Source organism: Diadema antillarum, unplaced genomic scaffold (assembly GCF_040938485.1).
Source record: "Diadema antillarum isolate AM-2024a unplaced genomic scaffold, OU_Dant_1.0 seq00001105_RagTag, whole genome shotgun sequence".
Taxonomy (NCBI): Eukaryota; Metazoa; Echinodermata; class Echinoidea; order Diadematoida; family Diadematidae; genus Diadema; species Diadema antillarum.
In genome coordinates, this window is record NW_027271921.1 from 1 (window position 1) to 25,048 (window position 25,048).

Sequence of the window (25,048 nt, forward strand, 5' to 3'; positions counted from 1 at the left end):
GATATCTCTGATGGGTACTACTTCCATTGCAAAAGAAATTAGCCGTGACCCTTTTCAGCTGAATGAAACTAATGTGTGTGTGTGTGTGTGTGTGTGTGTGTGTGTGCGTGTGTGTGTGTATGTGGAGGGGGCACTTTGGGGCTACTGATGATGATGAGGAGGAGGAAGCGTTGTCGTTGTCGCGAAAATGAAGACGAAGGAGCGCATATTTAAGAAGAAGAGATGCAAACAATAAAGAGAATAAAGCAAAACACTTTGGAGCTACTGTCAGGGGCCCCGTGCAGGATAAAATATCTGACTTTGGTATTTTGATATCCGATGGATACTACTTCCATTGCAAAAGAAATTAGCCGTGACCCTTTTCGGCTGAATGAAACCAATATATATATATATATATATATATATATATGTGTGTGTGTGTGTGTGTGTAGGGGGCACTTTGGGGCTACTGTCTGGGGCCCCGTACAGGATAAAATAACTGGCTTTAGTGCTTTGGATATCTATGATGGGTAGACTTCCATTGCAAAAGAAATTAGCCGTGACTCTTTTCGGCTGAATGAAACCAATATATGTGTGTGTGTGTGTGTGTGTGTGTGTGTGTGTGTGTGTGTGTGTGTGTGTGTGTGTAGGGGGCACTTTGGGGCTACTGTCTGGGGCCCCATTCAGGATAAAATAACTGGCTTTGGTGCTTTGGATATCTCTGATGGGTATATTTCCATTGCAAAAGAAATTAGCCGTGACCCGTTTTGGCTGAATGAAACTAATGTGTGTGTGTGTGTGTGTGTGTGTGTGTGTGTGTGTGTGTGTGTTGGGGGTGCACTTCGGGGCTACTGTCTGGGACCCCGTACAGGATAAAATAACTGGCTTTAGTGTTTTGGATATCTCTGATGAGTATGCCTACTACTTCCAATTGCAAAAGAAAGTAGCCATGACCCTTTTCAGCTGAATAAAATCGATGTGTGTGTGTGGGGGGGGGGGGGGGGGGGAGCAATTTGGGGCTACTGACTGGGGCCCCGTGCAGGATAAAATAGCTGGCTTTGGTATTTTGGATATCTCTGATGGGTACTACTTCCATTGCAAAAGAAATTAGCTGTGACTCTTTTCAGCTGAATGAAACTAATGTGTGTGTGTGTGTGTTGGGGGGGGGGGGAGCTCCTTTGGGGCTACTGTCCGGGGCCCCGTACTGGATAACATAACTGACTTTGGTGTTTTTGATATCTCTGATGGGTACTCCTTCCATTGCAAATGAAATTAGCCGTGACTCTTCTCAGCTGCACGAATGAAATCAATGTTTGTGTGTGTTTGTACTTATGGCCTATGGGGGGGGGGGGGGCACTTTGGGGCTACTGTCTGGGGCCCCTTACAGGATAAAGTAGCTGGTATTGGTGTTTTGAATATCTCTGATGGGAACTACTTCAATTGCAAAAGAAATTAGCCGTGACTCTTTTCAACTGAATAAAATCAATGTTTGCGTGTGTTTGTACGTAGGCCTGTGGGGGGTGGGGCCCTTTGGGGCTACTGTCTAGGGCCCCGTACAGGATAAAATAGCTGGCATTGCTGTTTTGGATATCTCTGATGGGAACTACTTCCATTGCAAAAGAAATTAGCTGTGACCCTTTTCAGCTGAATAACACCATATTTGTAGGGCCCTTTGGGGCTACTGTCTGGGGCCCCGTACAGGATAGAATAGCTGGCATTGCTGTTTTCATGATAAGTACACCCAAAGGAACAATATCTACCAACTTTTGTCCGTGACCCCCTTCGGCTGAATAAATCCATTTTTCGGGGTCCCTTTTTGTGGTCCCTAGGCTTACGGTACAGGATGTGACTTGCCAGCAATTCATTTTATTGACCCTTGGACACATCCTTATATGATGAGACCATTAAAAAGTGTGACCCTTTTCAGCTGAATAAATCTTCTGGGCCCCCGGTCTATATAGTAACGGTAACGCATGCGTGAGTGTGATGGGCAAGTCATTAGGCCTATCACGTTGGTGATAGGTATTGTGTACAAATCATCACAACAGGAGTGAGGTGATGACATTATGACCTCATCTACTCTATACAAAATAAGGTTCCATGACTGTAATCACTACACTGATCTAATGTAAAAGAATGTGTAGATAATACCAAAATTTCGTAACTTCTTTATTCTCAATCAAGGTTAAACGAATCGTTGCTTTTTCTGGATGGTGCTTGTTTTTTTTTTTCCCTAATGTAGTCAAGCCACGTTGATTATGGAGAGTCTTTTTAATCAGTTTACTCCAAAGACGAGTGAGGGCCTATATTGACCATGCATGGGATATGGAGTCATCATCACATAAATGGACTATTAACGGAGTCTTTCTTTGATCCTATCATCACCCCGCCCCCAGATTATGTGCATTTTGACGAATACATTCAGGTGTTGGGACAAACTAATGACTGTGTAATCGTGCATCGTCACTGACAAGAGAACCGTACGTTTTCCTCATTTTGGTCTTATCTGGCTGCAAGGTGCCCTTCCAGACTCAACTGCTTTTGAATAAACACAAATTTATGATGGGGAGCAGCAAACCTCAAAACATTACAAATTTGGTGTCTCAAAATAATATTGATAATAAGTGGACACCTTCGGACACGTATAGGTACCACTGGTATAGGTACCTAACGTTAATGGAGAAAGATAGTTATACAGTATACCGTCACGTCGTCTATATCCGTTCCCGTTCATTGTATACTCTGAAAACAATGTGCGAAAAAGGGGATGGAATAGACTACTCAGTATACAAATCACAATCAACCTGCCAAAATATTTGCGTTCTTTCGGAAAATATACGTTGCATTTTGCAAATGAAATTGCCTAAGAGATTATGCCACAATATTCAACTGACATGCACATGTATTTTTCTTGATTTAAAATTGATTATCTTCTGCGTATGTATAGTTTTTAGATTTCTCAAAGCGCCGTCTTGGCTTTATTCCAGGTTGGCTGTCGGCGGTGATGATGAGATCAAAGCAGGAAAGCATGTTTGAAATCTTCCTGTGACACTTTTGACAGAATCAGGTGGGTGAATTAATTAATGAGGGATTAATGTCCATGTGTAGTATAAACAGGACAACCTTTGGAAGTTATCGAGTCACAACTCAGCCTACAGTGAAGTCACATCGTTGTGATTATTATTGTGCAATGGCCGCGTCGATGAATGAGTTGCGTCGAAAGAGATTGCATCAACAGAAAGCACTGATGCCTGGATGAGGATAGCCGCATCCTGTCATTATCATAAACCCCGGGTCTCTCACTGTACACTTTCCTATCCCCTATCAGGGAGGAGTTCGTCTCACTTCCCTGCCCCTATGAAGTCGATGTGCACGTACGTATACCACGCGTCATGCTATTGGGTCTGGGCCATTCAAGAGATCGACAAACGGACTTGCGTCAACTTCAGATAAGCTGTGTTTGCACAGCAATATTAAATGTGTCTTAAGTAGGCATATTGAATATAAGGGAAACATTATTCCCTTATCGTACTTTACGTAGGCCTATAGTATTTAAAGTAGGCCTATACACACATTCTAAAAAATAAAATGGTAAATCAACATTTTAGATGTCACTCCTCCAGAACCTTTTGTGACTATAATTTTAGATAACACTCAAAATGTTTAATTTCACAGTCAAAATTTTGGATTACCATTTGATTTGATTTGATTTATTTCCGCATTCAATCAGATACAAATTGAATACAAATTTCAAAAGCACAAAGACAAAGAATAGCAAGTGCAGTGAAATAAATCGATAACAGTACAGAAATAGATACACATAAGTGATTGCATTGAGCAGTATACATACACAAAAACATAAAATAAAGTATACAGTATTTTTCAGTAAATGACAGAGATAATTGAATGCAGGAGACCACCATCGTAAGCGATTAAGCTTAAAATGGATGGGGGCCTCATAAAAGGACTATCCAACGACACAACTCTCTTGGAGGAAAGTGATCAGGTGGGTGCAGTGCAGTTGCAGGTGTAAGTGCAAGATGCAGTTGAAGGAAGAAAATAGAGATTGAAAAAAAAATAACAATCATTCACCATAAATATTTGTTATCTTAATGAGTGGGGAGAATATGATTGTATCAAATACCGTTTTAGTGAAGCTTTCAAAGAATAAATACTTGAGCAAGACTTACATTGTGTGGGAGATGGGTTATGTCCGGACGCGAATGTCTGATAGATTTATGTGTCACTAATTTGATAATTTGTGATTCAAAAGATCGAAATTTCTACATAAGGGTACGAATGGACAGAAGTATTAAACCTAAACATATTAAACGATGATGGAAGTTGACCATGAACAAATTTAAACATATAATTACTGCTACTTGAATAATATTCAAATCAAACACCTTTAATGTTTTAAAGGGATAGTACAGTATTGGTGGAGACGAGACTTTTTGCGAGATACCAAGAAAACACTTATGATATGACAGAGCATATACCATTTTAAGAGGAATTCAAAGTTTATTTGATGAAAACCAGGCTTGGAATGACCGAAACATCCAAAAACAAAGTAAAACAAAGCGATCGTAATAAAGTGTGGGTCCCACACTTTATTAGAATCGCTCTTTTTTGGATATCTCAGCCATTTCAAAACCAATTTTCATCAAATAAACGTTGAATTCCTCATAGAATTACATACTCTTTCATGTTTTATAAGATGTTTCTCATTATCTCGCCCAAAAATGTTAGAAACCTGAAATTAGGTCTCAACCAAATCTATACGATCCCTTTAAGTTCATGAAATAAAGAATCAGTATGAGCCAGGAAATGCGATCCAGCACAAATACGTATAACTTTCTTTTGTTATTTAAAAATAGACTTTAATTTGGTAGAGCCGCACTTTCCCTATACAATATTACAATAACTACCAGTATATGGGAGAATTAAGGAATTATATAATAAAAATAAAGTTGAACGAGGGAGAAAAAACTTCAGCTTGGAAATAATCCCTATATTTTTAGAAATACACGTTGTAACATGATGCAAATGCTCATTCCAAGTCAAAGTTTCGTCTATATATACTCCCAGAAATTTGGAATTTGTTGTCTTTTCTAATGGGATATCACTTATGCTAATATGTATCAGCGTATCTGTACTATGAGAATGAAGTTTGAAATAAATAAAATGAGTCTTTTTTATATTCAAAGGAAGTTTATTAGACTTAAACCAATTTGATACTTTGATACTAATTTCAACATTTAAAGTATCATTTAAAATCTTAAGATCTTTATGAGAATAAAATATGTTGGTATTATCAGCAAATAAAATGAAGGAGAGAAGAGATGATATATTAATGATATCATTGACATAAAGAAGGAATAATAGTGGGCCCAGAATTGAGCCTTGAGGAACACCATATATTTGATCAACAGGGGATCAGATTCAAAACCATTAAAAGTAACATATTGTCTTCTACTAGTTAAATAATCTTGAAACCATAAAAGTGCTTGACCCCGAATACCATAATGACTAAGTTTGGAGAGTAGAATAGAATGGTCAAGAGTGTCGAATGCCTTACTCAAATCACATACCTGCAACGTGTTCTTTATTGGCAAAAGCACTCGTAACTTTATCATATATTTGTATCAATGCTAAGTCAGTAGAATAATTCTTTCTGAAACCATATCGATTTGGAATAAGTATATATATATCTAATAATAAATTTAAGAAGTCTATTATAAACAATTTTTTTCTAAAATTTTGGATATACTAGGCAACAAAGAAATGGGAGGATAATGCCAATTTCATGAGGATCATCTTGTTTATGAATAGTATTAACTTTAGATATTTTAAGAAAATCTGGAAAAATACCTTGTGATTAAGAAAGATTAAATATAATGAGTTAACGGTTCTGCGAGTGGATGAACTATTTCTTTGAGAAGCGTCATACTTATTTTATCAAAACCGCAAGATTTAGAGCTATTTAGAGATTTGGTGATATTGATAATTTCACTGGGACTTGATGGGTTGAAATAAAAAGACTCGATTTTGGTCAGAGAGATAATCTGTAAAATATGTAGAAATATTGCGAATTTTAGTAGCAAATTCCGGACCGATATCAACGAAAAATGAGTTAAATGAATTTGCATACGTATTGGGATCATTTATTTTGATGCCATTTAATGTGATATCATCCGTTGGTGGAGAATCGGAATTTTTACCTAGGACCTCTTTGATCATTTTCCATGTTGCATAGATATTCGAAGAGACCTTTTTTATTCTATCAGAAAATTACAATCTGCAGGATAAACGGATCAATTTTGTTAATTTATTTCGATAAACTTTGTACATATTCAAATTAAATTCAGTTGGGTTACGAATATGTGACTTATATACAAAGAATTGCAAGTTTTTTATAGATTTCAAAATACCTGTTGTAATCCAAGGATTTCTTGGTTTACTTCGGTTATTTTTTATTCTAGATAAAGGAATATTATTTTCATAATAATACAACGATTTTCCATTACCATTTCAGAAATGGTAAAACCCAACATTTTGAGTGTTCAATATACAGTGATATAAGTACATTTTACAAAAGTTGGGAAGAATGACGACATTGATTTCAAAATAATGTTGATTTACCATTTCTTTCTTTTTATTTTTTAGAATGTACATCATAATTAGTATTAATCCTAAGAAAAAAGACTTTCCTCAGGGCTGACGGGGGGGGGGGGTGTTTCATCAACGAGTTCGTCGGAGGTTTTCACCGACAAATTTGCTATCAGCCAATCAGACGCAAGGATTTCAGTAGCTTTTAACAGTTGTCAGTGTAAATCACTGACAAAAAGTTTCATGAAACGGTCCCCAGGTCGAGAAGACCGATACAGCTTGTTACTCGCAATGTACGCCGATGGAATTCCATGAGAGGTGTATCGATGGACACAATGCGAGGTCTCAGCCACAACAATCATGACGCGAAAGAAAACAATATCAACTCTGAGGATTATATGACATCCCGAATATGGTTCAATATACTTCCAACGAGATTCGCAAATTTATGAACAATTTGTAAAAGTCACGACATAGTCTCATATATACATGCAATGGGCACCCACTTTATTTTGCTGTTTTGTATCCATATAAACACGTTTCTATATTCAATCTGCCTGTCAGCCAATGGACAGAGAATGAATAGCTGTTTGTATACTTTGCACACTGTAAATTCGTATATTCGATAAAATTAGACCTACATAGATTTTTGAAAAAAAGAGAGCGAGAAAGAGAGGGGAATAAGCTGAAATAGGTTTGTTGTACACTGAATTCCTCGTTTGATAATCAAATTCTATTACAGCTTGTAAGTACGATAGGGGGCCTAGACATGCCAATTAAAGCCTGTATAGTATTTCTATTTTGTGTGTCATAGCAACTTTACCCGTCAACTCAAGAAATCCCCGACGATTAATAATTGATTAACATTAATTGCGCTTGCTTCGAGAATAATCCCCGTTAATTGTCTTTTTGTCAGGCTGAACTCTCCCAGCTGGTGCAAACGGGTAAATCGCACACCATGGTGATAAGAAATGAGACAATGATTAAGCACTTTTTGCCACAATGGGGATCTTCAAACAAAATTACGTTATTATACAAATGATGCACAGGATAGAGTGCGTTAGTGTAGGCGTATAGTGCACTCGAGGGTATTTACAATTGTGAAACATGCACTACATTGTAAATACCCGAGAGTGAGCTACGCCTCCACTAACGCCACGAAATAATCCTGTGCGTCATTTGTTTTATAAAATGGGTCGAAAATTCGAAAACTAACAGCATTTGTCAGCGTTTTTCACGTACCTTTGTGGGTCAAGACGTCCGAGGATGTTCGTCCCAAACATTTACGCACGTCGCACTCGGAAATCCCGCACATGTAAGTACTGTACGTATAAGCGTATACGTACGCCACATGATTGTTGTGCACAAGAAAGGCCGGCTGGCAGCCCGAACGAGAAGTTGTTTACAGGATTGACAGCGCGTATGGTAGCGCGCGACGCACTTGTAACAAATGATTAAGTGCGCACTGCTAGTGTAAACATTGTGACGTCAGTGACTTTACGCTTTTTTGCAAGACCGTGCATGATAGTAAAAATTAATGCACGCACACGTGACTCATTTCAGCGCTTCCAATTGGCTACATTCTTGAACCCATTTTATAAAACCTTCTATCAGTGTAGAATGCTTCATCTCAGCTACTGCATAGATGACAAAAAAGTGGCTCAGTGTTCCTGCACGTGAGTTAGCCGTTGGACGCTATTTTCAACGCACAAATCAAATCACATACTGAGTACACGAATACGCACCCACACACACACACACACACACACACACACACACATGCACGTATGATTCGTGTACGTCTGTGTGTGCTTTTGAGGTGTACAGATTCTTTTAATAATATAAATGAGTCAGCGAAAAGGCGAAATATATTTCAAACCAAACTGCTATTTATACAGTATCATCGACATTATTTCACTTATAAACAGTCAGCCAATCTCGTCGCCAAGGAGATGGGAGAGAAATCTCTTATACCACATCCCTGGCTACATCAAAAGAGATGATTCCCCTCAAACCAAACTGGTGTAGCAGAGTGCTGAAATTGTAATATTTTTGATTAATTTCTGCTTTAAGATAAGTGCTGCTTAAAGTATATGCTTAATGTTATCATGATAATATCAGTTAACGTATACGACATTGTGATTATGCTTGAGGTGCACATAAACTTTGGATGAATTGATTTGTTATTTTGCGTATGTAGTTGTTAATTGAGTGATCCACGTCGAGTATATAAACTCCACTTTTCAGTAGATCACTATCATTATCATATTTCTTTTTCCATCGCTGTATAGACCTACTGTCTTCTTTTGTTATCCTTGCAAAGTAAATGCGTTTAATTGTTTCTCTCGTTAATTCATTCGTATATTTTTACACATTGTATTATACTTTATGACTTGATACTTCTTACAAATTGTAAATCAAATGCGCACTAATTTGGACATGATACTATCTATTACCTTCAGTTGGATGGAAATAAAGTGAGAATTGAATCACTATTGTCATTAAATGTCTTGTACTAAGTATTTTACGGTTGTATCTACGCTCGGTATACATCTCTTTTCATCTTCGTTTTGATAAACACGTATTTGTATGGATATAGTGTTGATATAATTATGTAGAATTCCCACAACACGTCTATAAAAACAGGAATAATAACAAAGTTGTGGATGTAAGTCACCTAAACTTTATATAGATCAAAGCACACACACCAATAGACACGCACACCCTTCCCTATAATAAAAAAGAAAGCAACAACAACAACAAACCAACGTACCCCTGTCTCCTCCGTGTTAACTCCCATGCTTTCCAGCTGTGCCTGATGTATGTTGTTGCCAAGCGACATGTCGCTGTCCTCTCGGTTGGTGTTGACAACTGTTTCGTCACCCGACCCGGTCGTCGCAGTTTCTCTCTTCGTCGTCTTCTCCGGCGAAGGATTCGAAGACGGTTCCGACATAGCGATTTTCTGCCTCCGACTCCTTGACCGACTCGCTCCGATACCCATAATGCACTTCACTAACTCGTGTCGCTGAATGTTACGTAACAGTTACATACAAGGGAGATGTGTTCATATATACACTTCAAGAACGGACCACTATCATGGTAAGCCTCAAGGTCAGATGCATTCAACAGAATTAAAGGTCGTTTTGTTATCCACCATAGTACAGTCGTTGTCAACACACGCTTCTTAGGAGATCAAAGTCTGAATGTAGAGTGTAAATACGAGAGCAATTCTGATCAGGATGAGGCAAACATCGCTTGTTGCAGTTTGATCTCCGCATTTCAACAATGTCTCCAACTATCGTGATTCACACCGTCGTACGCTTCAAAGTTCAATAAATAAAACATATTTTTCTGTTTTCATTTCATTTCATTTCATTTCATTTCATTTATTTCATTCCTTCTTTCTTTTTCGTCAAACATAACACGAAATGAATCAGAAGATATAACATAGGCATGTATTCGACTTTACATGGTAGATAATGTTTAACAAATACGAAATTATACATGCATATCGGCAAAATACAAAGTTATGTTTGGAGGGGAAAAAAAGATGTCTAAGATGAAATAGAATTTCTTTCATTTCACTTGAAAGCATATAGCTCCGCCTACTCCGAATATAATGGTCTCTATTATATCATCATAATCTGGCCTCTATAATGCTCAATGAGAATGTGAACAGTCACTGCATGTACTGCTGTGCCACTCCGTTGCTCTATCATCTATCTTTTTTATCGTGTATCTTTCATATACTTTTTTTATTTCTTTGTATGGGGGCTGCAAAACGGGAAGGGGGACTGAGGGACCTCATTTTTGAGTCTTGAAAGAAAAAAAAAGACGAAAATATTAAAAAAAAAACACTCAGAAAAATTAGGACTTCAAAGGATAACATTCCATCCTGAAATTTTCCTGACGGAAGCAAAGGGATAGATGGGGGTGGAAGGAGAGATGAAGAAGCATTGACCCTTGACCGAGCCCTCCCCCTCCCCCTCCCCCTCCCCCTCCCACACACACACACACACACACACACACACACACACACACACACACACACACACACAGACTAAAAATGTTCCGCGACAGTGATATAAATCTCATTTTTATGGTAAACACGGGAGAATGATTGAATCAACCCACATACTGCCTCCAACCTGCCAATTCACTGGATTGGGGGTGATTCATCATTCTATACAAACCGGCCACGTCCACTCCATTCTTCAAGTAATTGACCCTCATCGATGCAAAGAAAATGGTAAAAGTCTCATTTAGATCACGTGCTTAAGATAAGAAAGGTGTGGGCCTTTAAAATATGCACGTGTTTGTTTTTTTTAATTAAAGTTTTTTGGGTTGTTTTTCTGCAAACATAATTACTATACAAATTAGACGGGGTGATCATGTTTTCGGGTCGCAAGTTTCCCGTAATGACCTGAACAAAAATAGTCACAGGACCTGATATATATATTCATATTTTTCCACAAAAAAAAAAACACCAAAAGGAATAAATTAGATCCATAGAGATTATATTTAAAGACACATCTTATATTGAATATCTCTAAGGTCAGATCAGTCACAGCTCCCTCTGTTGTCAAGTATGGTTTAGGCTGCAAATTGGTGGTTTCCTCTGTATCGCATCATGAGTCCTGTATATATCTCACATACATTTATAGGGGGAAAAAAACTTTTGAGATCGATGCTACCAAAATAACGGTGAGCTTTTGGCAAGTGGTCGATTCCAATTCTGTGTACTAGAGAGAGCATACTCGGCGACAATACTGATTGGGTTTTTACGCGTGGATTATTTATAGTACTGAACAACCAGAGGTCCAGCGTAACAGTCACGGTAATTACCTTGTCATTTCATTCTGCTCATAAAGGCATAAGACACTTATCAGATTTAGGGATTCCATAAACGCCAGATCCCTCTCATGATCAGCAGCACAAAGCAAAGCCTTGAAAGAGAACTTCTTAGTTATGGACTACGTTTCGATACTTTTCTTTTCGCCATGTACGATCTTTCCTAGTCTTTGCTTTATTGAGTTTTCGTCTTGTAAGCCTACCACGTTAAAACATGGGTCCTAAAATAACTAATAGACAAAATTGATTCTCTAAGCAACCTTAAAGAAATTCTCTTTCTAAGCAGGATGATAAGTTGCAAGAATCAGCGACATTTTTATTTTATTATTATTATTATTTTTTAATCGATAGCAAGGGTGACAGAACGGGAGCTGCAGCTCCCCACATTTTGCCCCCGAAAAAAACAACAGCAACCAAACCAAACCAAACCAAACAACAACAAAAACAACAACAACTTGCACACACACTTTTTTTTTGGGGGGGGGGGGTGGGGAGGAATAACCCCTCCCCTTCAAACAAGATCTTTCTCCATCGAACAAAGGGGGTGGGGGTTGGAGTATTGACCCTTGACCCCACCATAATCACGAATTCCCCCCCCCCAAAAAAAAAAGTAAGAACGGTTCCGCAGCCCCTGTTTTTATGGTTACAAAAAAGAAGTAGGCCTATACGCATTAAAGAACACTATGTTTTTTCTTCACTTTTCATATCACAAACACAAACACGAGCACAATTCATACAAGCAAGGGAAGATGAAACAGACAGACAATGAGACATCAGAGTCAAGGATACAGACAGATGACAGACAAAACGAGGAAGTTGATAAAACACAAGCTCCCACACCCTCAACTGTGCTGTAAAAAAACACACAAAAATAGTTGAGGAAGTTGGAACTCTCCTTTTCGCATTCTTACTCCCTCCTATCATATCATCCGTATCTCTGCATTCTTATCAACACGTAATAGGTATCAGGGTTTTGGACGCCAGTCAAGAGGAAAGAGGGTATAGTCAGGAAGCCCCTCCCGTTGCTAACGTGTCCTCCCTATTCCCCTTGGAAGATCCACATCCATCGACCCCCTAACACCCCTCCCACTCCTGGGCCAGCAGTTTACATGTCGCGAGACAAAAACAAACACGCAGCGCAGGCCTCGCAGACTTTACAACACATGCAGGTCTACCCAGCCCGATCATACGTTTGCGTTGTACGCACTCGTGCACTCGACGTGCAAAAAGTACAAGATTGTGCACGAACAACTCTCAGAGCTCACGGTATCGTACGGCCGCATATGTGTATGCGAAGATTGGAGATTGACAGAAACAGGAGTCCCGGGGCTCGGAGACTATTTCTGTGCTAAAATGCACCGCCGCCTTTGCCAAGGAATGCATCGTCAAGTGAGTATTCGTAATGTGTGATACACTTGTACCTGTATAAATGAACGCCTAGTGAATTTTGGAGGCTCATTGTGTCTCGAATCATCAGTTTTCTGACATAAAGTTGTTAAGAAAGTAGGAGGGTCACAACGAGTCACTGTAGTCCCACACGTGAGCCGTCGGGTATCGTACTTCCGTACGATACTTACTCCATTGCATTGTACTACTAACGGTTAGGCCTACTTCTAGTAAGTATTCAAACGTTCGAAATAAATGACTTGATGATACGCAAGAATTTTTTCCTTGACGTGGCGAAGTGACAGTTGCCTAGTAGAAGACAGTTTCCGAGATGTGTGTTTTCAAGGCTTAAAGAACCAGTTAAAGAATTATATCTAGGTTATAAGATCGTTGTGTTGATTTTATACTCCATAGATCTAGTAGATTAGACATTCTATATAATTTCTTGGATGGTAGACATCTAACGGGGGGGGGGGGGGGGGGGCTCCTTCACACAGTCTGTGGACATGTGGTGTGGGAGCGCCCTTAGTCAACAGTGGTGTCTCGACGTCTCTGCACTGTATGATAAAAAAAGAAACACAAATTTAAGTGCATCTCAATTTACTAAGTGTCCTATTTTACCAGCAGATGACATATTTTTAAGCTAGAGTAAAATACCCAATATGCGGCAGGCCTGGTGCCTATTTCTGGGAGGGGCATTTTCTTTCATTCATCAATAAAACAGAACTTAAGTGAACATCATGTGTGCTTAGTCCCACTTTCGAACACAATCAGGAGTTACTCAGAAGTGTTATGGGAAGTGACGCCTGATTACGCCATTTCATCAATAAATGAAGTGGCCCTCGCCGCAAACAGGCACCCTGTACAAAGCCTGTCGCAAACGGGGTATTTTACTCTATGCATACATTCTGTATTTATTCCAATTTATACCAGTTCAGTTCTGCACTTGCTCATTTCCAGTCCAGATGGATGTTCTTGAAAAGATGTTTTTCTCCATACCTCCCATTTATTCCTTCGTATTTCGAAACAACCTTTTGAGTGGCACTTTGCGTATTGGCGATATGAATATGCATGAAGTCACAATGTTTTTAGCCTTTTAGACAAGGTCCTTTCGCTCCGCAATGTGTAGTGGTGAGTGAAAGGGTTTAAGTGAAATGCGCCCATGCAGAGAGTGATCGGGTGGCATACAGTGTCATGCATCAAGAGTGCCTGGTCAAGAGGCTACACTGCTAGTACTGGCTAGCGCATGTGCAAAGGTTTCAAATCCAGGATACGGAGCAATTGTCGTTCTCACAGATTCCTCTTGACCGAATCATTTAAAGTCATCAATTTTGACAGAAATGGACTATTGGAGGAACCAAATGTTCAACGTATTTTGTTGTCAACCATTTTTGACAGTGCTGAAGCATTGTTTGTGATATCCCAAAATCATATGCCAACCCATTTAACTGATGGCACCTAATTACCAGATCTCTAACTTTGCCATTGTTTCAAAAGCATTGCAAATAACTACATTCTGATTTTCTTTTGATGACAGCCATGATCAAGAAAACACCTGTGTACATCCCTCACCATGCGTTATCACCTCTTTGAGATAGCCACCCAGCTGAGGGTCAACAGCAACACAGACAGACATGAGCAGAGACGGCATCAGTCACCAGTCTCTTCTCTGGTGCAGCCCAAAAAGCCTGTTAGATCTCCCAGAATTAGCCTCAGTAGCCATAGGCAAAGTGGCGATGCAACCATCACAGTCTTAGTGTGCAATAATGGTGAGTTCCTCTCCTTTCATACTTGAGAGTCAATTATGGCAAGTTAGAAAACACAAATGAATGCAAACAGTAAAAATCTTACTTATCAGTTCATGAGCAACATACTTTGTTGGCAAAAAGGATTTAACATTGGTTAACCTTTCAGCCATTTTAGTAGGTCAGTGCATCAAGGTAAGTTATTGAGAATTACTGTTGAGGGTTATTCCCAAAGTGGTTCGTGATTAAGTTATATTTTTGTTTAAGGAGACCTCCGGATGATTTTCAGATTTTTACATTTGAACAACTATAAATTAGTCACTGTATACGCTATAATTTTCGCGTACATAAATTTTCGCGAATTGCCGCTGTCACACATTTTCGCGAGTGGTTAAATTCGCGATTGGGGAACCAGAGAAAATATGAGGTGGCAAAGAAAGTGTGAATTTTCAACTTACTAGCAAATAAGAATGATACTAGTTATACACTGCATGAAAAAAAACTTACCAAACTCTGCGAACTAGTAAGTTGGAATTCAACATTTTTGAAGTGGTTAAGTCCATCGCGCTAGATTTCTGACGAGTGGTCCCCTTGCGATAATGGATTGGCTCTCTATGTTATTCGTAAGTAGACGTGGACGTGCGTAAACAAGCTTAGCCAGTATGGTCTGTTCGGTAAGCCGTGACATGGTATACAGTACTAGTACTGAAATGTTTGTATCATCAAGGCAAGGGATTCATTTTGGAAGGTAATATTTTCGCGTGTTGTTAATTTCGCGAATAGCTCCCGACTCGCGAAATTCGCGAAAATAAACCCCCCGCGAAATATATAGCGTATATAGTATACTGAGGACAGAGTTTCAGAATATATGATAATTGGGATGAAGAATAAGAATATTTTCAAAATTTAGAACAAATTGGAATGAACAAGGATGATGACATGGCAGAGTCACCATAAGAATGCATGAGTTGGGGCTCAAGGAAACAGAACAGAAGGAGAAGGCATGCATAGATTATACACAGGTGAACTCGCAAGCAAGCGGTATTGTAATGGAATTACACTGCTACATTTCTGAAATATGTGAGCCTCCTATGTCATCATCCTTGTTCAGTGTAATTTGTGTAAGGTTTTTCAAAGTATTCTTTCTCTGCTCAAGAACCACAATGAATTCCACAAATCAATACGTGGAGTTGTCGATTTATGTACTACATGATGTGAAATTATGAAAATCGTCTGGAATGCTCCTTTAAATTATCAGGTTTGTAAAATATCTCTATACTATCAGAATATTCAAGACATGCATCCCATATTCTCTAAAATTTTGTTTTATGTAGTTGGGGGAAAAAAAAAGTTGAAAAAGTTTCCCCTAACATTAGGAAAAGAAGTGAAAAAACTGGTGAAAAGAGGTTGAGTGATTTCATATGAAGTGATTTCATTTGAGTGATTTCATATTTGTGGGCCCTCGGTCCACACTCTACAAGCATTGTCTTTTCAGTGGGTCCTACGGTCCCTGAGTTTTCCGCACAGTGCATAGGCCTTCAGTCTCAGTGTATGGTTACTGTAAGTTTGCAATGATTGTTGTTTACTCTGTTGAATCCACATTGTTTTGTTTGCATGATATCTGCCACTAAAGTAAGTGAGAGGTATATATTATTGTATTGTTGAAAAACATAAATAGATTTGAATTGAAAAAAAAAAATGAATTAGGAATATCTTTTCCCCAAGGACAAATCTCTGTATAATGTGAATGTTGTGAGACAAAACCAATGAAGAAGACACAATGTTAGCAAATTCAAACAAACATTGAGTTGTGGTGTAATGAATCACCTAGTGCGCTCTGTAAGGTCACCTCAGAAAGTGTCATCTTGACATGTTGACCGTGATATCACTTGTATTGCACTGCTCTTTTATCTTGGCTTAGAATATAATTTATTAAATATTATTCTTAGAAGTCATCATCTATTGTCTACAGTAAACCAAAGGTCCACATGAAATGCCATATATGATGACATAAATGCTGACAGTCACAGTTTTGTATAAAAGTGCATTAACACTCATCCAAGGCTGCTCAAGTTTCGCTATCTTGCTGCATTTATTCAGCGATTATTACCTTTTTCTGTGAAATAAGTGGAAGGGAGGAGGCAATATACGTAGATTGTACATCACATGGCAATACAACCAATGTGATTGTAAGAGTCTTTTCACAGATATGACACATTCACCAATAGGACAAGTTATACCATGGTCTGCATGAAAGACTTCTAATGAACAGTGCATAGTTCCATTCCTTTCAGTTTAACTAGATGTTTGAAACATTATAATCTTATTTTTATGCTTATTTTTTTTATTGGAAATAGGTTAGTTGTTATTCTTGTATGAGTACACATACAGTGATGGGAGATAAGATGTAATGGATAAAAAAGCAAGAACACTCATTGGTTTACATTCATATAAGTAGCATGCAGTGGAACAGTGAATATTTACACTGAGATGTATCTTGATTACCTGCAGTTAGATTTCATTTTGGGGCAAGTCCAAGATAACACGCGCGTTACGTATGGGACATTCAGAGACTTTTATGACCTGAAAAGTAGTGTTAATGGCTTTTGATCATATCAAACTTTATCATGGTGATTGATATCTAGGAGAAGTATAATCATGCAAAAAATGGAGAAAAATGACCTTCACAATTATATTCTAGAAGAGAAAATATGTGCCGTTACGTATGGGACCAGAAAAATTTTGTTTTTTTGAACATTTTTTTCAACCTCAAAACTCTCTGAAAGTATTCCATTCTACAATTGTAACTCACTGTGATGAAAGTCACAACACTCAAGATTATCATAGGTAAGTTTCGTGTCATTAGGTAAAAAGCTCTAATTACAGGTTCTAATTAAAGACAGACATGACGTGTTACGTATGGGACAGTTACGTATGGGACAGTTTGTCCCCCATTCATTTAGTGTGTGAAGAACCATGTTTATGGGTATTTTGCACAATTATTGAAGTAAAATCAGTTGAAACTACTCAAATACTGATCCAGATTGTCAAGGAAACAATATTCCCCAAATATTCACCATCCTAATCATATTCAATCATATTTTTATATTTTTATGACCAACCTGAGTATGCATGCCCTTTGTCCCCCATTCGTTTAGTGTGTGGAGAGACACATTTATGGGTATTTTGCAAAATAATTTTGTAAAATACCCATAAATTTTTGCATAATTATTGAAATGGAATCAGTTGAAACTACTCAAATACTGATCCAGATTGACAAGGGAACAATATTCCCCAAATATTTACCATCATAATCACATTTAATCATATTCTATATTTTCATGACCAACCTGAGTATGGGGTATGCCCTATTTTTATCAGGATAGTTACTACTGAAAAATTGAATAGTTTAAAGTGTTTACTTCCATTGATGAAGGGCAGTTTGCCATTTCGTTTCAATAAAAAACAACTTGACACAAGAAATATTAATTTTTATAAATAAGCAATACCTGCTGCGTGGAACCCCAGTGATCGAGTAGATATATGATGTCTGTCTAGCAGTCAGGTCATTGATTCGAGTCACACCTCAATATGTATACCCATGAATTTTGTCGTGGCTATTATTGAAACCTGAATAAGGACAATTTGTGTATCACTTGCAATAAAAAAAAATCATTTTACTTTATATTCTTTTTAAATATTTATATCACAACCATTTCAAATTGGATCTCCATCACTAAACTTTTAATTCCTCTAGTCTTAGGATTGTATGCTCTTTGGTAATTCATATAATTGATTTCCAATCATCTCATTAAATGTTGAAAACTGAATCCCCATTTCTACAAAAAACTATACCATCCCTTTAATGCTGTTTTTTCATTGTGTATTTTGCCATTTTCCCCTCCCCCTTTCTGAAAATTGTTCAGTCAAGTACATGTATTGTTTAAAGTGTCTATAACTCAAAAAGTAGCGACAATGTTGGGATGCTTTCTTCAGGATGATTGACCATTTGTGTACTGAGAGACCTTCCCAGCTAGCTACATGCATTCACATGCATTATGTATGAGGATGTCCCATACGTAACATTATTTCAATGCCTTATAAAAAATATTCCTTTTACTGTTTTTTCTTTTTTCTGTGGTATTTAATTTCTCTAAACAATAAATTAGAACTTTCCAAAAGGGCATTAATATAACCTTAGCAATTTCAGAAAAAACCTAAAAAAATGACCTCAATTTGTTACGTATGGGACATCTCATGATAGGACACGAGCTAATTTGCATAATCATTTGCATAATCCCTAAATTTTCATACCAAGTGATGAACTTCTTATGTCCACATATTAATCAAATATCATTTGCTTTCCTTTGAATGAATATGAATTTTTATAAATGTCCCATACGTAACACTGTGTTTCACATTTATGCAAATGAAGCCCTTGAAATTTGCATAAATTTACGTAATATAATTTTTTTCCTCCATGGAAATCAAAACTTCAACTCATAAGCTTTAAAATGATACCAAACATGTCAATATTGAGCAAAGATGAAATTTTGCCTTCTGAGGGGACCTTATCTTGGACTTGCCCTTTGGTGGACTGTAACTTCATTGCTTGATACTAATCAAAAGTGTGTGTGTGTGTGTGTGTGTGTGTCAAACCAAGATTCAAGCTTCCAAATTGATTAAAAAACCAACAGAAATAGTCAAATAGTGAATGCTGTTAAATAAACAAGACTACTTGATTTCAGAGAAAAAATCTGTATCAATGTGATTGACTGCTTGTAAACTGTGGCTAATATTTGTTTTAAATTTACTCTGTTGCACAAGAAATCTCACGCCAGCATTTTTGAAGCCACAAAACTGTCTGTAGATCTAGAATCTGCTTTAGTTGCAGTGAGACTGATTATATCTGTACATTTGATACATGATGAAAATTTGTCTCCTTGAAACGTTTATCTTCCATGCATTCCTCCATGCGTCACGTTCGGACTGATTGGTGTTCATTGGATTGCTGTTCATGTTTTGTTTCACAGACTTCCTGATATTGCGATATGAAGAGGATGGACACACACCCATCACCAAAGACCTCAAGTGGTTTCAGGTACAGTGTCAAGTCATGTGCAGATGGGATCTAGATCCACATAACATGACATTAGCTACTCCTCCGTGACTTCTGTCATGTATCTATTGCTGTCAGTCTACCGTATGAGATTCCTTTGAATATGTAGCAGCATGGGAAGATGATATCATTTTGTAGTGTGGTGTCGAATGCATGTTGTTTTCAATTTCAAAGGAAGGGCATACTTGAAAGAGCGCCTTATCTTTCCTAAATGAACGCAGTACATCACAGAAAATTTAAACCAAAATGTGGCCACTAGCAGAAGAGTTAAGAGGAATACTTGTGCTCATATGACTGACTAAATATGCCTCATATGTTATATGAATGCCATGTCACAAGTTCTTATTATCTCATTATGCATAATTACCTGTATATGGTCATCATCATTTATAAGGTCATGAGGATGTCGCAGACATCATTTCCATGTCCTTCAAGAGACAGGAAATTAATCGGTTTTATAAATTCCATACTCTTATATACATGAAAAGTGATTACTTTAATTAAGTAAGGTTCTTGGCACAAGACCAAGACACCTTTGTTCTGTTTATTATACGACTCCAGGTTAGATGCCTTCCTGATATACTGTCTGTAGTAATCCTGATCTTTGTTTTTTGTTTAAGCAACCTACTATAAACTGCTTTGCTGCTGAAAGCCATTGATAATATCCTCCTTCCTGTAAATTGGCTTGGACACAGAATGACCACTTAAAAGTGTGCTGTTTTTGAAATGCAGTTGGTCTCCATCTACTGTACCTCATGTGTAAATTGGCATCTCATCAGCTTATGCACAAGAACTCAAGTTACTACGCCACACCAGTTTGTGGCCATATCTAATATGTAGAGCAAATATGATGTGAGTGCTTGTCTGGATTTATTGGATGGACATTGTAATAAATCAGCCCATCTTCAGAGCTCACATTTTGCACTTGCTGCTGGTGCCACAGAAGGTGTCCAAGCTTTGGTAGTGAGTGATCAAGTTGTGCTACTCAAAAGGCAAGCCAATTTTGTGCCTACAAACGTCTAATCTTGTCATACTTCATTTCCCACCACCCAAAGGACCCCACGAAAGCAGTCTGTGCTATCACCCTGGATGACAGCGGTTGCTGGGCGGCGGCAGCTTGCAGTGATAGGAGCATCTACATCATTCCTGTCCTCCCGCTCCTTGGTGTGGCGACATCCAAGAAGGGGAGTCCCCCCTGGAAGACTGATGACATCACCAAGATTGACATCAATCCAAATATAGGTGAACTTGACGGAATCCTCATCTGAATCTTTGGAGGATTCTCTCAGTTCGAAATCTTTGAAGGTTTTCTTTTTTATTGATCATTATGGAGTTACGTCTGCTGAATTTCAGCTAGTATTTCTAAATGATGTGAAAGGTTGTTGGTATCACTGCACTAGATGGATTTTTTTTGTGATCATTTGCTCTGTCTGAAAATTACAAGTAATTTTTTTCTTCTCTACCTGAGCGAAATGAATCATACCAAAAGCAATTTCTTTTCTATTGCAGGAAATAAGAATAGGAATAAAAATAGGACTATGATCTAGGTAGCATTACTAGCTTTGAATTCTGAATCAATTGACTTTGCAACTACAAAGTTGTACTTGTACAACTACATGCATGTACTATTACCATAGTTGGACTACTAATGATGATGACGATGATGACGATGATGATGATGATGATGATGATGATGATGATGATGATGATGATGATGATGATGATGATGATGATGGTGATGATGGTGATGATGATGATGATACATGATGGTATAATAATTGTTTCCTATGTAATCACCTTTTTCCTGAAACAAAACAAAACACACACAAAAAACCCAAACAACTAACCAACCAACCAAATGAATAAAACCAAACCAAACCGAACAAAACAAAATGGCAGGCATCCCATCCATCGTGAGCTGGTGGCACTCCCTGGACGAGAGACACATTGTAGTCATGGGAACAGAGAAAGGAGAAGTGGTCTTGGTGGACCTCGGACTCGGGCGTGACATCAAGACCGTGCAGATTGGCGATGCCATCACCGCTCTCACCATCATCAGACATGAAGTCTCCATCGGTTACTTGTTGGTATGTGCTCCTTGGCTGTCATTTCTTTACTGTTTTACGTTCACACAGTCTTCTGGCTGAATGTAGAAAGTTTTGAAGCTCATTCATAGATTAGCACCTCAGATAAAGAGCAACAAGTAGAGGTTTATCCATAAGTATATTGATTTGGACAAATTTGTAACTTTAAAAATGGTAGTGTACATGTTGGAGTATTAACATTTCTGATATGGTCATTTGATAGCTGTACTCAAACATGAATCTTTAAAATGTCTATCAAAAAAAAAATATATATATATATAATATGTTAGCAGGTGGTCAGTATTAAAAGTAGGGACAGGTTAATGGTCTAATGAATGTAGGAAAAGAAATCTTGGGAAGTCAGTCCCTGCTTGTGTACTAACCATCGTTAACATTGCCTTAAGGATGGTATTCCTGTGCTTATGGGTACATAGTGTTTAACTAAAAAGGGGTGTGACTGCAGCAGAATCAAGGGATGCCATATAATTAAACCAGAGCACATGAGCCAAGGTATTACCCTGTATCTTTGTGAACTCCAAATCAGTCATCAGTAATAGATGTGTTCCTACATTTCATACACGATTCATATGGATGTTTTAAATGTAGATGAGACTTGTATATGCTATGGAATGATAAGGCAGAAAAACATCATCTGATTGGCTACTTACAGGCTTACACCAGAGGAGGGGACCAATGGGGAATGCTGTTAGAGCAGTCGTCAGAAATCTCTGTCCTCACAGCCTCCATGGAGATGGATGCTCAGATCTTGGACTACGAAGTCATCCATGCTAATAACCTCCCATCGAGGAGCATCCTTCATGCCGGTAAGAAGACATCAAGTTTATTTTTATTTATTGTTATTTTTTTTTAGTGGTTGTTTGTTTTCATGAAGTTTTACAGAGAATGTACAAATGGTACCATTTTTTCTGCCTGTTTTACAATCTTGAGAGAGATATGATATTATTTGATTGGCATTATTGTGGTGTTCAAACAAATGTGTGGACATGAGTTCTTCAAAGGACTTCTGCTTCTTCTTAATCTGTTACAAAATTTCATCCCTTGAATTTGCCCATGTGTGTTTGAATTTTTCATTGACTATGTGGCAACACTAAAATGTAAGATAATTTCATTTTATCATGACTTATCTGGAATGTGTTTGTGAGGCATGTTTTACAAGTAAAAATTATTTCTTCCTGTTATCATGATGGAAATAGATATCGATATTTGATTTTTTTTTTTTTTTTGGGGGGGGGGTCGAGGGGAGAGTTGTGATAAAAGAAGTGATATATATTCACAAGCAGTAGGCATTGTAGCACATTTAGCGCAGGAAATGATCATGAAATTTCAATATTAACTGAAAGTGAAACAAGAATATTACATCTCCAAAATTGAAACTAAAGTCTCCCAGGAAATTGAGACTAAGGAGACGTTCTCTTTAAAGCTAAGGATACTTTCACAGTAATTTCTGTACTATTAACAAGTTAAAAGTCAGTTCAAAGTATCTTTGGTCAAAAGGTTGTTGATCTAGCTTTACAGAAAAGATTAGTTTAATCAACCTTCCTGCGTGATAGTGTGTCCATTCAAGAATCAAATCATGAAAGGTCAAAATGAAAATTTTAAATGTGTGAAGTAGATATCCTAATGTTTGTAGAATATAGGGCATGATGAGAATAGAGGCCATCAATATTTTTTTTTTTCTGAAAGCTTTACTGGATCATTGTCAAGATGTATTGCAGTTTGAATTATTTTTTTGCATGGTGTTATAAATAATGCATTTGATTGCGCTCATTTGAGACTAGCTACCAGCGACATGTTGTGTCATTGACTTATGTTTGATAACAGGTTTACTGAGTGACGATCTTGTACAGTTCACAGGTAACAAATCAAGAATGCTTGGCCACCCTAGAATGCTCAGTTTGTTTGTTTGTGTGCACATTTTGCCGATTCTGTGAATGTCCCTTTGCATGCACTGGCTCAATAGTGAAGATAGTAGCATGTTTGTCACAATGGACATATTTTTGCACAATTGATTTCTCACACATCGCCAAGTAAGATTTTGTGGATAGTCCAGGCCATTGAACAAGTAATTCGTATGGGGGTCACGGCTGCCATGACAGTAATGAGCTGTTTGCAATATATGTTATGGTACTGTAAAACACAATATTTTTGTGACCTAAAATTTTCGCGAATTTGAGCCGACGGCCTTTTTTTTGGCATGAAATTTTTGCGAGTTGCCTGTAACATTCAATGCATATAGTGTAGACAAGAACTTTCATGTGCATTTTAATTTCGCGAATCTTGGCTCTCGCAAAATAAAAACTGCAATTCAAATGCATATTTGTCATGTGTCTGTGTCATATGTGCAGTTTGCCAAGAATAAAGAACAAAACTAAAGATAATATATCAACGAAATCTTGATACATTCCCGTGTTCTCGCAAGATTTGTGAGGTATGAAATTGTGCAAAAATTTTCATACTGTGAAGCACTTTAGCAGTTGTAGTACTGGAAAAGTTGTCTTGCCGTGGCCTTTATTGTTGTGTGTCGTTATTGGAAGTTATGAGTGGTTCCTGCAAGATAGTGTGTGTCACCTCGTTGTATGGCATCAGAAGGGAATTTACTGTGACGTTTTCCTCGTCTGCAAACCTTAGAAAAAAGTGATATCAGTAGCTCAAAAATCAGTCCTAGGACACTTTAACTTGATTGTCAATATTTTGAATCTTTAATCCAGATACAGTCTCTTTTTTTTTAAATGGAGTGAATTTTCATAGAAGCTATCCCAGATATGTGCAGAAAAAAATTGAATTAGCGATTAATTCCAATTAAAGGCATGAAAATTTTATGGCTCATGGATAAGCGTAGCTAAACTACTTGACAGCTGTATTTCATGAAGCCCGCTAAATGAATATGGATATGAGAAAGCAACACAATGTTCTTTTCTGAACAGAAAACGGGGAAAAAATGAAATAGACTCACATAATTCTGAAATTTTGGTAGTAATGTGATATTCATCCAAGCTCTATTTCTGCAAATAGTGTCATATATTGTCTTCTGTAACACAAGTGAAAAAAAAAAGTAGATAGCAAACTGCGCAATATTCTGTCTGCACATTTCTTTTGTTTCAAATATGTTTAATGAGATAAAGCCCCTTTGCAGTGGATTGTTACAGTTGTGATATTGTTGTATCAATCAGTTTTGGTGCCAGACACACACTGAGGCAAAGTGAATATTCGTTGGGCTGGGAAAAAAGAAGGAGAAGAAAAAAAACTTCTTGCCA

At 37.7% G+C, this 25,048-nt stretch overlaps 1 protein-coding gene across 1 annotated transcript in view; it reads left to right on the plus strand.

Annotated features, from left to right (window-relative positions):
• Positions 1 to 12,749: 12,749 nt before the first annotated feature.
• The window catches only part of LOC139743772 (uncharacterized), a 43,342-nt gene continuing 31,043 nt past the window's right edge, over positions 12,750 to 25,048 (plus strand). The window contains exons 1-7 of the mRNA XM_071654224.1: positions 12,750 to 12,828; positions 14,363 to 14,594; positions 19,604 to 19,671; positions 20,745 to 20,931; positions 21,589 to 21,776; positions 22,444 to 22,597; positions 23,616 to 23,648. Coding sequence (XP_071510325.1) covers positions 14,399 to 14,594; positions 19,604 to 19,671; positions 20,745 to 20,931; positions 21,589 to 21,776; positions 22,444 to 22,597; positions 23,616 to 23,648 — 826 coding nt within the window. The 5' untranslated portion in view covers positions 12,750 to 12,828; positions 14,363 to 14,398. The remainder of the gene's footprint in view (positions 12,829 to 14,362; positions 14,595 to 19,603; positions 19,672 to 20,744; positions 20,932 to 21,588; positions 21,777 to 22,443; positions 22,598 to 23,615; positions 23,649 to 25,048) is intronic.